Genomic DNA, 17,330 nt, shown 5'->3' on the forward strand with positions numbered 1-17,330 from the left:
TTGCAGTTTGTCATAAAAGAACAATTTAAATCCAGAAAGTTCTCCTAATTAAAAGGTATGCGCTAATAACAAACTTATACAAAGGTGTATATCATCATCCAAAAACATTTTTGTTTTTTGTAAGTGGCGCTTTTTTCTTTTTTAATTTGGTATAAATCCAGAAAGTTGTCTAAAATCAGCATTGTCTAATAGCTATATCTATAAATAAAAAGGATATCCTTCGGGAAGGAGGGGACAAGACAGACCATTCGTATTTCTGGTGTTGTGTGAAGAACATTCCTGGCATCCCTACAAATCTACTGGCTGCATTCTCATATCAGGAGGAGAGGGAAGGGGAGGGAGCATGGTCATCTACAGGGATTCTGGGATGCTGGGATGCTTACTTGTTGATATGACTAACTTTTAAATCAGGCAATTTTAAGACATATGAGGTGACAGAATATATGAGAATACCAATATATCTCTCGAAAGAGAAAAAAATGTGAAAAGTTATATTTGATTAAATGTTTTATGTTCTGTGATATTTTATAGGATCTAATGCTAGCAAGCATGTAATTATTCTGTAACCTCCCTAGCGGTCTGATTATATCAGTATTTTTGTGCTCAAAGCGGTACATTTTTTGCATGGAAATATGTTGTTTTTTTATTATAGGCCTGTAATTCTTAGCAATAACTCACTGAAATCTGTCCGAACAAGAGTCTAGTAAACATGATAAAATTTGAAACACGAAATCATAAATTATACTATAATAAATCATAAAAATAGTAATATAATAATAATACATTTAATTCAATAATGTAATCAAACCAAAAACACTGAAATTTGAAATATAGCGCCAAGTTTGCACATCGCTGAGTTCAGCCGCAAAATCGTTTTCAGTGTCTGATGACGAATTTCCCCCACGAATCATTATCACTCAATTCTGCAAGTGGTTCTGATTTACTATCGCTGTTCTCTAGCTGGTCGAAAACCGTTTTTGACCCAAAGGGACGCTTTTTGGACGCCATGGACATTTCTCATTTTCCAGGCAGAAAGAACAGTAAAAATGCAGGCAGGGCGCAGGACAAAGCACTCGGGACAAAATGTATGTGAAATGGTTTGATACAGTAATGTAATACTATCAGATTTTAGTGTATTTAGTGAATGTCAGATTTTTACATTTTTAAATTTCCCACCGGTTCCGTCCCCGTACGTCCCGACGCTCACAGGAAAAGGAACCGGAAGACGGATACCGGCATCAGCTGGAGGAGATGGCCGGGGACGCTGCAGGGGGGACATCGCGGGAGCGCAGGACAAGGTAAGTGCTGCAGGGATCACTGAAGCAACACTGCTGTGTATTCCCGAGTGTAGCTCAGGGTTACCGCTTCTTGTACTGAAAGTTAACCCCGAGCTACACTTGGGAATACCTCCAGGGAGGTTAAACAGAATGTATTAAAGGTAGTTATTAAGAGGTTGTCAAATGAATTGTCATGTCACCCAATATTGGTCTCCATTCAGTAGCCAAAAGAGGCATTCAAAAAAGGGGATTTGTGAAAAGAAATTCACAGAAAAAGCGGCTACATTATGAACAGAACGTGACACTCAGAAAAATTTCCAAAAATTATGCTTTATTACACATATATAAATATGACATTTGGGCGTTCGCCCTGGTTTACCATCACCTCAGTATGAGACAATACACACAGACCTAAAACCATATAAAATGACACCAAGACCAGTCTAAATGCATGTGCAACAGAAAAAATGACTGCAGGAGTCTAATGTCCCTGTAGCACAAACACATAGGTGAACACTTCCCAAAAGAGGTGTATCCAAAAATTATACCATAGGCATACCATAATATTGAATTTTATAAATAAAACGATGCCATTATGGTGAATCCCAATCAGGGAATCCAAAAATTGTACTATGGATATAAGTATCACATGTATGCAATGCAGCAAGCACAATATGCGTCAAAAAAGAGAACAACAAGCCTCAGGCCTGTATGGAGGGAGACATAAATGTCAAATACATGATACAATACATTCCTGTACCGGCACAAGTGGTTGGGGCCCATTCATCTGTAATATAAACAGCTGTATCCTAGAGCTCTTAAATGAAAATATGCCCCATTTATTCCCAGGGTGGAAGAAAAGATGCAAAAAGCAGCACTCTGCTTGAAATGGTATCTTCACCACTATATGTGGACTACACACCACCTTTCGTAGGGAAAACAGGACATATCCCAAAAGATCTTCTGCCTGTTGAGATATATGTGGTATATGCTGTATCCTATACAAAGCACCATGATGTCCCCATCCTGTAGTGAGACAAATGATATGTGGGAAGTCACTGACAGAGTTTACACTCAATAAGATATATAGGTCATATAGATCACAGAGGACCATATATCTAATGTTCTGTAACAGTCCACTCACCACCTGTGCTGTGGGTATTAGGAATGAAAGAGATGTCCTTCATGGATACTGCCATACACGGCCACAGAGGCCTAGGAACCACCGCTGACATCCGCCGATATACCGCGGGTTCCACCCCCTTCTTGGCGCTTGTGCTGCTCACACTTGCCTCATGGCATGTGAAGATGGCTTCCTCCTTATGGGTCAGCGTGCGTTCCACCTAATGCGCATGACCGGAAGTGACGTATCTGACGTATGACGTCAACGCGTTTCGCCGATGGGCGTATCTCACTCAGCTTCGTCAGGACCAATGAAGCAACTGCATTTCAATTTCCTATTTATAGTGGGTAAAGACCCACCCATTTATGCAAAAAAGCTAACCTGCAATTGTTCCTAATGGAAGAAAAAAAGGGGGGCTAAATACTTAGCACAGCTGCTGGTCTTTGTTGAATATAATTAAAAAGACAGACGGCTGGAGACAACAGAGGGGGGAGAGGCTTAGCAATTTTAACAATGCATATATTGATCAAAAGATCATGAATTAAATATACCAGTCAATTAACGCTTTTATCACATTTTAACCAGAAGATGGCGATATAAATCAGAGAATCAACAATTCTATTCATTGAATCAGGTTTTTTAGGAGACAATGTAAATTACCAAAAGACACCACAAGATGGCAATATAACCTGAGAGTTCTCATAAGGGTCATTACAACAAAAATACCCCAATTCTCAGGCGACCATCCTATGGTGTGGTTATTATTCAAAAAGAGGAGGTACTAAGGGACAATTAACCAGACAATCAGTACGATCCACATATTTGCAGATTTGACATTTTCCACATTTAAACATCCCCTTGGTACGTGATTTTAACCATGTTGTTTGTTTTAATGGTTGATAATCTGAATGAATAAGGAGGTCACCAAGATTTGGTGCTCTTCTTGCTACCATCTGGGGGCGCTCACCTACAATCTTACTCAACCTAGGGCATTGGGTTAGAATCTTCCAATGTTTTTCTAATATCAATTTTACATCTTGCCATTGGGCTCCAAATTGGGTTATCATTCTAACAGGTTGATCACTCGGTTTAGCCTTTACATCCTTTTTAGGAGATAATAAGTCCTCGCGGTCAGTTTGATATGCCCGTCTCCGAGCATTTCTAATTTGGGAGTGGGAATATCCCCTTTCTCTAAATCTTCTATAGAGGTCCTGAGCCTCCATTCTAAAATCATTGATGTTTGAGCAATTTCTCCGACATCTCAAAAACTGTCCCACTGGAATCCCTGAAATCAGTGAACGTGGATGATAGCTTCTTGCCTCTAGTAGGGTGTTGGCAGCAGTAGGTTTTCTATATGTCTTTGTAAGGAGTCTTCCATTCTCAAGTCTAATCTCCAGATCCAGAAAAGAAATACATCTTTCATCAAATATATACGTGAGTCCAATGTTGAAGGAGTTCTGATTTAACTCTCCCAAAAATAGTTTTAATTCCTCAGATGTTCCTCGCCACACAAGGAACACATCATCTATATATCTTAACCAGATCTGGACATTAGCAAGAAATCTTGATGATCTGAAGACAACCTGCTCCTCCCAAAACCCCAAGTGGAGACATGCGTAGGCTGGAGCCCACGGTGCTCCCATACTAGTACCTCTAGTTTGTTGATAAAAGGTATTGTTAAATTGAAAAAAGTTATGTTTTAATGCAAACTCCAATAACTCACTAATAAATTCGTTCTGTCCTCCCAAAGTAGGATATGTTTTATCAAGAAAATAGGAGACTGATCTCACACCACATTCATGTGGGATAGAGGTGTAAAGTGATTCCACATCTATTCCCACTAGAATGGAGTTATCATTAATGATCATGTTTTCAATCTTAGCCAACACATCTTTAGTGTCCCTTACATAGGAGGGGAGATTAGGAACCATATCTTTAAGGAACAAATCTATATATTTCCCTGTTTTATCTAGGGGACCATTAATGGCTGAAACAATAGGTCTACCTGGAGGATTTTCTTGATTTTTATGTATTTTAGGGATAATGTAAAAAGTAGGGTGATTAAATTCTTCAGTTCTCAGATAGTCATATTCTTTTTTAGTTAACAAACCCACTTCTTTTCCTAGTATTAAGATGGAATTTAGTTTTTTTACCACCATATGGAAAGGATTCGCAGTCACTTTCCTATATGTGGATGAATCACTCAATAAGCGCTTCACCTCCCTGACATAGTTTTGTTCATTCAAAATCACTACATTACCCCCTTTATCACTTCTCTTAATAACAATATCTTTGGTCTCTTTTAGTTCTTTAAGAGCTTTTCTTTCTTTTTTGGTAAGATTATCACCAATTGGCATTTTCCACTCAAGATTTTTAAGGTCATCAGCAACAAAATCTAGAAATGTCGAGATCCTCATATTGGAGCGAATTTTCGGCATTTTTGTCGATCTAATATTCAGATCAACCTTCCTAATTATATTATTGGAATTGTCCAGGTCTATTACACTCTCATCACCATCCTCATTCTCCTCTATGAGAGATATCAACATATCTAGCATCTTGCGGTCCTCAATGGACGGGTCAGAGGCCATATCCTCCAAAATAGTGGGATTACCATGTATCATTCTCAAGAAAACTTTTCTTAGAAATAAGTTAACATCTTTAAATACCTCGAACTCGTCCATGGGGGTCACTGGTGAGAAGGACATACCTTTGTTCAATAAAGAAATATGTTCCCTTCTGAGTGGAAAATTAGCCAAATTGATTACCTTATTGTCATGGATATTCTCTTCTACTACCTCCTTTGACTTCTTGTTCTGCCCTTGTCCTCCTGATGTTTGTTTTTTAAGGATTCCTCTACTTTCTTTTTGGATCCTCTTCCCATCTGTAATTGATGGATATGAGGAGGTTCTCCATTTTGTTGGTCTAAAAAAGAGACAGATTTTCCAAGATTTTCAGAATCACTTTCACTGGACATGGTTTCTCCCATTGATCTAGAATGTGAACGAAATACTCTTCGTTTAGATCGACTTCTACTTCTTTTTGTAGTGAGATCAAATATCTCACCTGTTTCCCAATCTTTTAGATCACGTCTAAATTTAGTTTGTTTAGTAGTTCTAAGATTTTTTTGTACTTTTTCAACTTCCTTTTTCAGTTGTTCATTATATTTTTCAAAGTTCTCCTGATTTTTGAAGGGATCTAAATCTAATGCACTTTTACTAATAGCCTGATCCAATTCTTCAAGTTGTAATTTTTCCTCCTCGACAATGAGTTTCATACCATTAATCCCATGTTCTATACACAGCACTTTCCATTTCTCCAAAAACCTTTCATTATGTAAATGTTCAGCTGGAACTACCTTACTTCTCAAACCACGTGGGATAATACTCTGTCTAATATAAGCTTCCAAGAAGCATACATCCCATTTCCGATTAAGGCGTTTAATAACAAGCTTTTTATGTTCCCTGAACTTAATCTTAATATCCTCATCTTCAGTGGATAGATTTGGGCCTTCTGCTACAAAGGCTCGATGCATTTCCAACTCTACCTCCTCTCCCGGTATAAATGCCATGAATACAAGTCTCTCCACTCAATGTGCTCCCACCGTCTAATAAATAAAACACTCATAAACTGGGGTGATGGCAAACCAAATTACCAAAGTCAAATAACCTCTATAAGAACAGGTCCATAAGAACCCAAAAGACGCATGTATTAAAGGTAGTTATTAAGAGGTTGTCAAATGAATTGTCATGTCACCCAATATTGGTCTCCATTCAGTAGCCAAAAGAGGCATTCAAAAAAGGGGATTTGTGAAAAGAAATTCACAGAAAAAGCGGCTACATTATGAACAGAACGTGACACTCAGAAAAATTTCCAAAAATTATGCTTTATTACACATATATAAATATGACATTTGGGCGTTCGCCCTGGTTTACCATCACCTCAGTATGAGACAATACACACAGACCTAAAACCATATAAAATGACACCAAGACCGGTCTAAATGCATGTGCAACAGAAAAAATGACTGCAGGAGTCTAATGTCCCTGTAGCACAAACACATAGGTGAACACTTCCCAAAAGAGGTGTATCCAAAAATTATACCATAGGCATACCATAATATTGAATTTTATAAATAAAACGATACCATTATGGTGAATCCCAATCAGGGAATCCAAAAATTGTACTATGGATATAAGTATCACATGTATGCAATGCAGCAAGCACAATATGCGTCAAAAAAGAGAACAACAAGCCTCAGGCCTGTATGGAGGGAGACATAAATGTCAAATATATGATGCAATACATTCCTGTGCCGGCACAAGTGGTTGGGGCCCATTCATCTGTAATATAAACAGCTGTATCCTAGAGCTCTTAAATGAAAATATGCCCCATTTATTCCCAGGGTGGAAGAAAAGATGCAAAAAGCAGCACTCTGCTTGAAATGGTATCTTCACCACTATATGTGGACTACACACCACCTTTCGTAGGGAAAACAGGACATATCCCAAAAGATCTTCTGCCTGTTGAGATATATGTGGTATATCCTGTATCCTATACAAAGCACCATGATGTCCCCATCCTGTAGTGAGACAAATGATATGTGGGAAGTCACTGACAGAGTTTACACTCAATAAGATATATAGGTCATATAGATCACAGAGGACCATATATCTAATGTCCTGTAACAGTCCACTCACCACCTGTGCTGTGGGTATTAGGAATGAAAGAGATGTCCTTCATGGATACTGCCATACACGGCCACAGAGGCCTAGGAACCACCGCTGACATCCGCCGATATACCGCGGGTTCCACCCCCTTCTTGGCGCTTGTGCTGCTCACACTTGCCTCATGGCATGTGAAGATGGCTTCCTCCTTATGGGTCAGCGTGCGTTCCACCTAATGCGCATGACCGGAAGTGACGTATCTGACGTATGACGTCAACGCGTTTCGCCGATGGGCGTATCTCACTCAGCTTCGTCAGGACCAATGAAACAACTGCATTTCAATTTCCTATTTATAGTGGGTAAAGACCCACCCATTTATGCAAAAAAGCTAACCTGCAATTGTTCCTAATGGAAGAAAAAAAGGGGGGCTAAATACTTAGCACAGCTGCTGGTCTTTGTTGAATATAATTAAAAAGACAGACGGCTGGAGACAACAGAGGGGGGAGAGGCTTAGCAATTTTAACAATGCATATATTGATCAAAAGATCATGAATTAAATATACCAGTCAATTAACGCTTTTATCACATTTTAACCAGAAGATGGCGATATAAATCAGAGAATCAACAATTCTATTCATTGAATCAGGTTTTTTAGGAGACAATGTAAATTACCAAAAGACACCACAAGATGGCAATATAACCTGAGAGTTCTCATAAGGGTCATTACAACAAAAATACCCCAATTCTCAGGCGACCATCCTATGGTGTGGTTATTATTCAAAAAGAGGAGGTACTAAGGGACAATTAACCAGACAATCAATCCTTTTACATTTTTTAGAGCTATATTGAAGCTCATACCATAAGATCATCCATACTTTTGTTAATATTCCCAATATATATAGGTTTATTTTGAGGTTATTTAATCTAGAGTCCAACCCTTTATAAAGACAAAAAAATGCCGTAGATTGCCCACCGCATGGCAATAAACAGGTACATAGTCCTATAAACCTATTTTTCCAAAAACACTTGGAGGTCACATTCCACATTTAACCCCTTAGGGTACAGTGTATCAAGTTTATATATCCAATGTTTCTCCTTTTTAAGCAGTTCTCTGTCAAAATCACCTCTCCTTTGTGGGAAGTGCAGTGCATAGAAACCTTTTACTTTTGTACCGTCCAGTTTACCTCCATGATATTTGGCGTAATGTTGGGCAAGATTACTGTCAGGGTCATTTGATCTAATATCTCTAAGATGTTCACCTATTCGTACTTTAAGTTGTCTTTTAGTCTTACCAACATACATCTTTTTACAGGGACAGGTTAAGATATATAATACTCTCACTGTGGAGCAGTTTATGAGACTCTGAATCTTATAATGAGTGTTATTTCCTGAGTCATAAAAGGAATCCGTACGATCCACATATTTGCAGATTTGACATTTTCCACATTTAAACATCCCCTTGGTACGTGATTTTAACCATGTTGTTTGTTTTAATGGTTGATAATCTGAATGAATAAGGAGGTCACCAAGATTTGGTGCTCTTCTTGCTACCATCTGGGGGCGCTCACCTACAATCTTACTCAACCTAGGGCATTGGGTTAGAATCTTCCAATGTTTTTCTAATATCAATTTTACATCTTGCCATTGGGCTCCAAATTGGGTTATCATTCTAACAGGTTGATCACTCGGTTTAGCCTTTACATCCTTTTTAGGAGATAATAAGTCCTCGCGGTCAGTTTGATATGCCCGTCTCCGAGCATTTCTAATTTGGGAGTGGGAATATCCCCTTTCTCTAAATCTTCTATAGAGGTCCTGAGCCTCCATTCTAAAATCATTGATGTTTGAGCAATTTCTCCGACATCTCATAAACTGTCCCACTGGAATCCCTGAAATCAGTGAACGTGGATGATAGCTTCTTGCCTCTAGTAGGGTGTTGGCAGCAGTAGGTTTTCTATATGTCTTTGTAAGGAGTCTTCCATTCTCAAGTCTAATCTCCAGATCCAGAAAAGAAATACATCTTTCATCAAATATATACGTGAGTCCAATGTTGAAGGAGTTCTGATTTAACTCTCCCAAAAATAGTTTTAATTCCTCAGATGTTCCTCGCCACACAAGGAACACATCATCTATATATCTTAACCAGATCTGGACATTAGCAAGAAATCTTGATGATCTGAAGACAACCTGCTCCTCCCAAAACCCCAAGTGGAGACATGCGTAGGCTGGAGCCCACGGTGCTCCCATACTAGTACCTCTAGTTTGTTGATAAAAGGTATTGTTAAATTGAAAAAAGTTATGTTTTAATGCAAACTCCAATAACTCACTAATAAATTCGTTCTGTCCTCCCAAAGTAGGATATGTTTTATCAAGAAAATAGGAGACTGATCTCACACCACATTCATGTGGGATAGAGGTGTAAAGTGATTCCACATCTATTCCCACTAGAATGGAGTTATCATTAATGATCATGTTTTCAATCTTAGCCAACACATCTTTAGTGTCCCTTACATAGGAGGGGAGATTAGGAACCATATCTTTAAGGAACAAATCTATATATTTCCCTGTTTTATCTAGGGGACCATTAATGGCTGAAACAATAGGTCTACCTGGAGGATTTTCTTGATTTTTATGTATTTTAGGGATAATGTAAAAAGTAGGGTGATTAAATTCTTCAGTTCTCAGATAGTCATATTCTTTTTTAGTTAACAAACCCACTTCTTTTCCTAGTATTAAGATGGAATTTAGTTTTTTTACCACCATATGGAAAGGATTCGCAGTCACTTTCCTATATGTGGATGAATCACTCAATAAGCGCTTCACCTCCCTGACATAGTTTTGTTCATTCAAAATCACTACATTACCCCCTTTATCACTTCTCTTAATAACAATATCTTTGGTCTCTTTTAGTTCTTTAAGAGCTTTTCTTTCTTTTTTGGTAAGATTATCACCAATTGGCATTTTCCACTCAAGATTTTTAAACAGAACCCCAGATAATATCTGTAAGCTTCTCGGGCCTATACATCACAACTGCTCTGCTTATGTAGAGATAAGTATGGAACTTTTCTAAACTCACAACATATCATCAGTAAGACCCAACACAACACTTACAATTACGTGTACAGTATCCCCACTTCTGATCTTCATCATAATCCGCAGTTGTAGCGCACCAGAGACGCCCCCTGTCAACGCTGGTACAGTCCCAATACCATTTGGACTTATACTTAAATGGGAAGATACAGGACTGACCATCATCATTTACACCTACAGCATAGATCGCTGTGGAAAAAAGTATAACAGAGTTAGCTAGCAAGAGAAAATAAAATACTGAAGTCCTTCTCTATAAACATAATAGATACAAAAATGTATCAAGAAAGAGTTAAAAGAGTAATAATATTAGGAATCCCATGTTAACCATCAGGCCTTTATAGTGTATAAGAAGCATGACTGCTGGGAACTTTAGGCATAGTTGACTATAACCCAATTAAATATAGAAATGGCTGTTGTAGTGCACCAGAGACACCCATCAGATAGACCATCACTGGTACAGTCCGAATACCACTTGGAATTATACCTGAGTGGGAAGACACAGGGCTCACCATTTACAATATAGATGGAAAAAGTTTAACAGAGTTACCTAGTGAGGGAAAATAATATACAGAAGTCCTTCTCTATAAACATAATGAATGCAACAATTTATTAAGGTAGAGTAAAAAGAGTATTACCATGAGGAATTCTATGTTAACTATCTTTTTTTTCAGTTTAGAAGAATCATGACTGCTGAGAACTACAGGCGTAAACTGGCCATACATATCTGTCCCTGCCTCCTCTACGTCTGAAGCTATAATTGTAGTCTTTCCCAGACCCGAAAGGACCCCAGCTCTGGGCCTCCTATTGCCTAATTATAAAAAAATAAAATAAAAATGTAAAAAAAGTTTTTGAAAAATTATAATTTTTGGTTGTAAACTAATTTGGGTTATTTTTGTTTTCACTAAAAAGATAGATGAATACATTTTGGCCAAGATTTATGAAGAAAGATTATTTATTTGCAAAATTTTATTTTAACACTTTTTTTTTTTCAAAATGTTTGGACTTTTTCATTTATATAGCAAAAAAATAAAAAATCCCAGTTGTGAATAAATACCACCAAAATAAAGTTTTATTTGTCTCAAACAAATGCTAAAAAATTCATATGGGTACAGTGTTGCATGACCGCGCAATTGTCATTCAAAGTGTGATAGCGCTGAAAGCTGAAAATTGGCCTGGACAGGAAGAGGGTGAAAGTGTCCGGACTTGAAGTTGTTAAACAGAACTCCGGATAATATCTGTAAGCTTTTGGGGCCTATACAACACAACTGCTTATGTAGAGATAAGTATGGAGCTTTGCTAACCCTACAGCATATCATCAGCAAGACCCAACACAACACTTACAGTTCCGTGCACAATATCCCCACTTCTGATCCTTATCAAAATCTCCTGTTGTAGAGCACCAAAGACGTCCTACAGAGCTGCCATCAGTGATACAGTCTGAATACCACTTGGACTTATACATAAATGGGAAGACGCAAGGCTTATAATCATTTCCACTTACAGCATAGACCTCTGTAGAAAAAAAAGTATAACAGAGTTAGATAGCAAGGGAAAATAATATACAGAAGTCCTCTAAAAATATAATGGCTACACAGGTGTATCAAGGAAGAGTAAAGAGAGTAATAATGTGAGGGATCACATATTAACCATCAGACCTTTTATAGTGTAAAACAGGGGTCTCAGATCCTTCTAAGCAACAGGCCAGTTTACGATCCTTCATGTTTTGGGCCAGCTGGGCTGTGGTCAGTGGGAGCCATCAATACCCCATCATTTTAATGAAGGAATAGTGTCCCAAACTGGAATCAGTAGGAGGAATAGTGCACCACTGATAGTGTCAAGGAGAGGAATGGTGTCCAATTATTGGTGTCAGTAGGAGGAATAGCACCCCAATGGCCAGATAAAGGTGAGCAAAGCACCATATCCAGCCCCCAGACTGCAGTTTGAGACCACTGGTGTAGAAGAATCTTGACTGCTGAGAACTGTAGACACAGCTTACCATAAACCAATTACATATAGAAATAGCTGTTGTAGTGTAACAGAGATTCCCAGCAGAGAGTCCATAGCTGGTATGGATCAGGGGTGGACTGACAACTCATGGGGCCCCCGGGCAGTAGGGGATCATGGGGCCCCTGTGTCCTTGCCCAAACTCAAAAGAGCCTATGAAAAAGGTACCAGGGGCATCTCATGGGGCCCCCTACTGACCCCGGGCCCTTGGGCAGTGCCCGAGTTTCCAAATGGTCAGTCCGCCCCTGGTATGGATATACAAATGTATCAAGGAAGAGTAAAAAGAGTGATAATGTGAGGAATCCCATATTAAAAAGGCTCTAAAGGCAATTTTTTCACTAACATAAGAAAGATGTTATGCTTACATGATCTGTGCAATGGAGCATGACATGACAAAGGAGTATGCACAAAACAACCTTTTTCCTCCTCTTCTGAGTCCCCCACTGCCACTCTCTCCTCTGCCTCTTCTCCAGGCACTTCCTATGGTAGAACACGTGCAGGTGTGCTCCTAAGCAAGACTGTGGGTGTCCATAGACACGCACAGCATGGCTTGGCCCCACACCCACACCCTCCACCCAGGATTTGATTGACAGCAGCAGGAGGCAATGGCCCCCACTGCTCTTTGCCAAGTTTGTGAGGGTGTCCATAGACATGCACAGCATGGCTTGGCCCCACCCCCACTCCCTCCTCCCAGGATTTGACTGACAGCAGCAGGAGCTATTGGCCCCCACTGATCTTTGCCAAGCTTGTGAGAGCCTGTGAGAGGGGAGAGAAGGCCTGCACAGCGCTGGATTGATGTAAGACTCAGGTAGGTATATAGGCAGAGAAGAGGAACTTCAACTGGAAGGTTTTTTACCTAATGCATAGAATGAATTAAGGTGAAAAACCTTTTGACTTTAAAACCACTTTAACCATCAGACCTGTTAGAGTGAAGAAGAACCATGATTGCGGTGAACTACAGGCTTAGTTGACCATCACTCAATTACATATAGGAAGAGCTGTTGTAGCACACCAGAGACGCCCATCAGAGAGTCCATCAGGGAGTCCATCATTGGCACAGCTCAAATACCACTTGGAGTTATGCCTGAATGGGAATACACAAGGCTCACCATTTACAGTATAGGTCTCAAAAAAAAAAGTATCACCTAGTAAAGGAAATATCAAATCAAAATTGAGATAACATTTTCTGATTTGGAGATTCAACTGTAGCCACATTTCTATTTCTATTTTGGATACATCCAAAATTTCTGAATCACAATAGTAACGAATGTCAACAAATCTGAAATAAAATATAGTGAAATTAGGATGAAAATTTTCATTATTCGGAAATTTGTATGTATCCGAATCACATTAGTAATAGAAAATTACAACTAATCTGGAATAAATAATAGTAAAAAATAATAATTTATTCGCATTCATTTGTTTCATTCGGATGACAAGATGCAATAGTTTTGTTAATGTTTGAAGCATCCAAAATAACATAGCAACGAATGTAGCTTGAATATTCTAATAACTATTTCATTTCATTGTGGCCTACAACCGGTTACCAAATTACTTAAGTGGCTCTCACTCTTCAAAAGGTCTAAGGAGGACATTTACACTGACCACTAGTGTGAATGAAAGGATTCTACACCAAGCCCCAATGTAATGAGAAGATATACACTGACCACCACTGTAATTGAGATATTTAGGCTCCATGTACACGGGACACTCCTGAATGATGGAAACTGATTGTGACGTCATCCACCTGCCTCTTTGTCTCAGCCAATCAAAAGAAGGCTTGTACTCATTCAGAGTTTCCTGTGACTTGCTGAGCAGCACTCAGCCCAACCTGAATATTTGTTCCAGAAATAGTGGAGCGTAGAGTTTAGGCTCCATGTACACGGGACACTTCTGAACGATGGAAACTGACTGCTGGAAAACGGTTAGCTGCGTTTGCATACTGCGTTTTATGCGCATTTATGAGCGTTTGCGTTTAGAAGCGTTTTTTAAGATAACCTCATGAGACCTTCCAAAATGCCCAGAATGCACTGAAAAACAGTAAAAAATTAACTATTTCAGACATTTTGAGAGAAATAGAGAGAAGCAGAAGCAGAGAGAGCAGTATGTGTTGAGATTAGCTCTTTTTTTTTTGTGGTGTTTGGATGTGTTCCGGCTCATTTCTGTGCAGAAATTATTGCAGCAGTGTCTAACATATTTTCTTTCATGCGAAACGTCAAAGTATGGTGTACCGGGTCCATTTGAGTACCATGGTATATCTAATGCCTTGGAAATTCTTTTGTACCCTTCTCCTGACTGATACCTTTTAACAATGAGATCCCTCTGATGCTTTGGAAGCTCTCTGTGGACCATGGCTTTTGCTGTAGGATGTGACTAAGAAAATGTCAGGAAAACCCCACTAGAACAGCTGAACTTTATTTGGGGTTAATCAGAGGTCCCTTATATGACGGCAGGTGTGTACTGACTCCTATTTAACATGATTTTGAATGTGATTGCTTAATTCTGAACACAGCTCCATCCCCAGTTATAAGAGGGTGTGCAAACTTATGCAACCACATTATTTTAGTTTTTTTATGTTTAACCCCCCCCCCCCCAAAAAAAAAAGATTTCAGTTTGTGTTTCAATTGAGTTGTACAGTTTATAGGTCACATTAAAGGTGAAAAAGTTCGGAAATTATTTATCTTTGTCTCATTTTTGTCTCTTTAGCACGGTTTATAGCACATGAGTATTGCGTGGCACTGATTGATAAAGTTTTTAATCTGTATATGTGGGAACGCATATAGTGTCAGCAGCAGTGAAATTTTGGAGGAGGGATCCCTTTACCGGAGTAATTGCACTGAAGTATATTGTGTTCACAAATAAGAGGGGACAAACAGTTTGAGCATTCTCAGCACCTGTACATGATCCACCTGCACATGCTCTCTAATCAGCCCCGAAGAAGAGGCTAGTCCTCGAAACGTGTCGGCCATTTTGGACATCCATCATTCTCATCACCATTCAGAAACGCAGTGTTAATTGGACAGCGGTCTCATATGATGTGCTTATATTCATGTACTTTTGTGAGTAGAATACCTTCTTTTAAATTTACTAAACATACTTTTAAAGGTAATGCACAAGACCGGTAAGCCCTCTGTTTTGTTTTTCTCTATCTGTCATGCCCCTCTACAGTGATCTGCTCAAACTGATTTGCTTAGTGACTGAGCTACAAATTGCGTTTCCTAGTTCGAACCCACCTGAGATATCCCACCAAGAAGCTGTCGTGTGTATTTTGCTAATTATAAATGGCCGAGGCATGACTAGGGTAGTTCAGATACACCTGTTGCCTCTGCCCACTCTAAGCCGCCCCCCATTTCCACCCCCTTGTTTCCTTAAATAACGGCACCAGCACCCAAAATGGATTAAATGGCCGAATCGTCCCTTTATTAAACAAAACCCTAAATAACAAACAAAACAAACATTCTCCGTTAAAGCGATCCAGCTCCAAGAACAGTTGTGGATCCTTGACAATGATCTCCTCACACCATTTTGGAGTTCGTGGTACCATTAAGCTAGGTTTTATTCCCAGCCGCTAAACACCGCCTTGGGGACTATCCTAACTCCCCACAGACACCCAACCAACCTTACCTCCCCGGTCAGTCTAAACTGAACCAGACCATCCGGAGGACTCCATACCTGAGATGAGTCCCACCATTTACCAACATACCACGTTCTAGACCCCCGTCAAGGACCCCAACCGCACCCCACCTCCTACAAACCAAACCAACCCAATCACCAGGGCGAGAGGGAGGGACGTTCCAGCTTGCAAGTGACGCCCTTCACTCCACTCCACCTATTGTTCTCTTGTCAGCTCCTCCCATCACGCCGTCCACTCCACCAATCCGGTAAGTGAACTTGGATTTCATATCATAACCGCACCTTAACCCTATCCTATCAGGTTTTACTTCCACCCTGTCATGTATGCCCTCTGCTTATTCTCTTCTTTCAAAGCTCCAGGCATGTCTTTTCGCTCCCCAGAGCTACACGTATACAAGTTGTATGTATGCATTCAACTGTTTGACAGAGAAAGCATCGGACACTTATGATTTGTCAAATGCAGTGACAGCTTCCTGATGGAATCGCTCAGGTGGGTTCAGACCGGGATCTGGACTCTCCTTCAATTATGCATAGTCAGGCCACTTAAACTTCTTGGTGTCCCGTTGCTGTGTAGAGTTGGGTTAGAGTAAACATGCCCTATCACTGTCTGGGTTTAAATTTTAACTTAACTAATGGACACATTCCCATTTTCACTTGAAAGTAATGAGAAACCCAACATTATGAGTTACAAAAACAGGAATAGAAATCTTCCAAAGGGCACACCTGTTGTGCAAATTGCTTGAATGGGACGTAGATGGAGAAAAAAAACTGACAAGTATTTTACCCATTCCTTACTCCATTCTGTCCTATAAATGAATAGAAGTCATATCTGATTGACCCTGACCCTACAAAACATTAATAATACAAATAATAACATGTAATTGTTGTAATACTCACTTGTGTTGTCTGCATGGGATAGACTCCATCCATAGCACAGGAGCAGTGCAAGCCCAAAGTACCTGTTCATCATGTCTATTGGTTTGCAATGCCAAGGAGGTCTTCAGTGTCTGCTTATATAATCCTACCTAATCAAATAAACATTTCTCTGGAAGTAGGACGCCAAGCATTTAGCAATACTTGATAGGCTTAATAAGTTACATATTTTATCTGTATTCTCTGTAATTACACATTCTTGTCATTTAGCCCTTCATACAACCTCCAACCTGCAACCTCCAACCCCAAAAAAGAAGAAGATATTGCACTAAAAAAGACAAGCTCTGCATATTTCCCATGGGCCCCCTTGCTAAGGGCAAATTACTGCATTACATTTTAAGAAATTAAGTGAAAAAAAAATACTGCATTAGGGCTCATGTACACTGCAGCTGATAAACTCACGATTAGGAGCTGTTCTGAGTTTTTTTTCAGCAGCCCCTGAACTCACTCTAATGTTTTCCTAGGTGTCCAGTCATTTACAGGCATTTGAGTTTACAGTCGGTTTTTTTTGAATGCAGAAAACTTGCGTTCAGCAGTCGATTTTATCAGTGTTTCAAACGCAAAACGCTTGTAAACGCTTGCAAACGCGGCAAATCGCGTTCGCAT

At 39.4% G+C, this 17,330-nt stretch overlaps 1 protein-coding gene across 1 annotated transcript in view; it reads right to left on the reverse strand.

The window, feature by feature from the left end:
- Positions 1–16,771, reverse strand: part of LOC149458577 (uncharacterized) — a 62,331-nt gene extending 45,560 nt beyond the window's left edge. The window contains exons 1-3 of the mRNA XM_089682058.1: positions 16,689–16,771; positions 11,496–11,666; positions 10,176–10,343 (exon numbers count right to left, since the gene is read on the reverse strand). Coding sequence (XP_089538184.1) covers positions 10,176–10,343; positions 11,496–11,666; positions 16,689–16,761 — 412 coding nt within the window. The 5' untranslated portion in view covers positions 16,762–16,771. The remainder of the gene's footprint in view (positions 1–10,175; positions 10,344–11,495; positions 11,667–16,688) is intronic.
- Positions 16,772–17,330: the final 559 nt, after the last annotated feature.

Source organism: Staurois parvus, unplaced genomic scaffold (assembly GCF_062004578.1).
Source record: "Staurois parvus isolate SC_StPar_1 unplaced genomic scaffold, SC_StPar_1.0 ptg000283l, whole genome shotgun sequence".
In the NCBI taxonomy this organism is placed as follows: Eukaryota; Metazoa; Chordata; class Amphibia; order Anura; family Ranidae; genus Staurois; species Staurois parvus.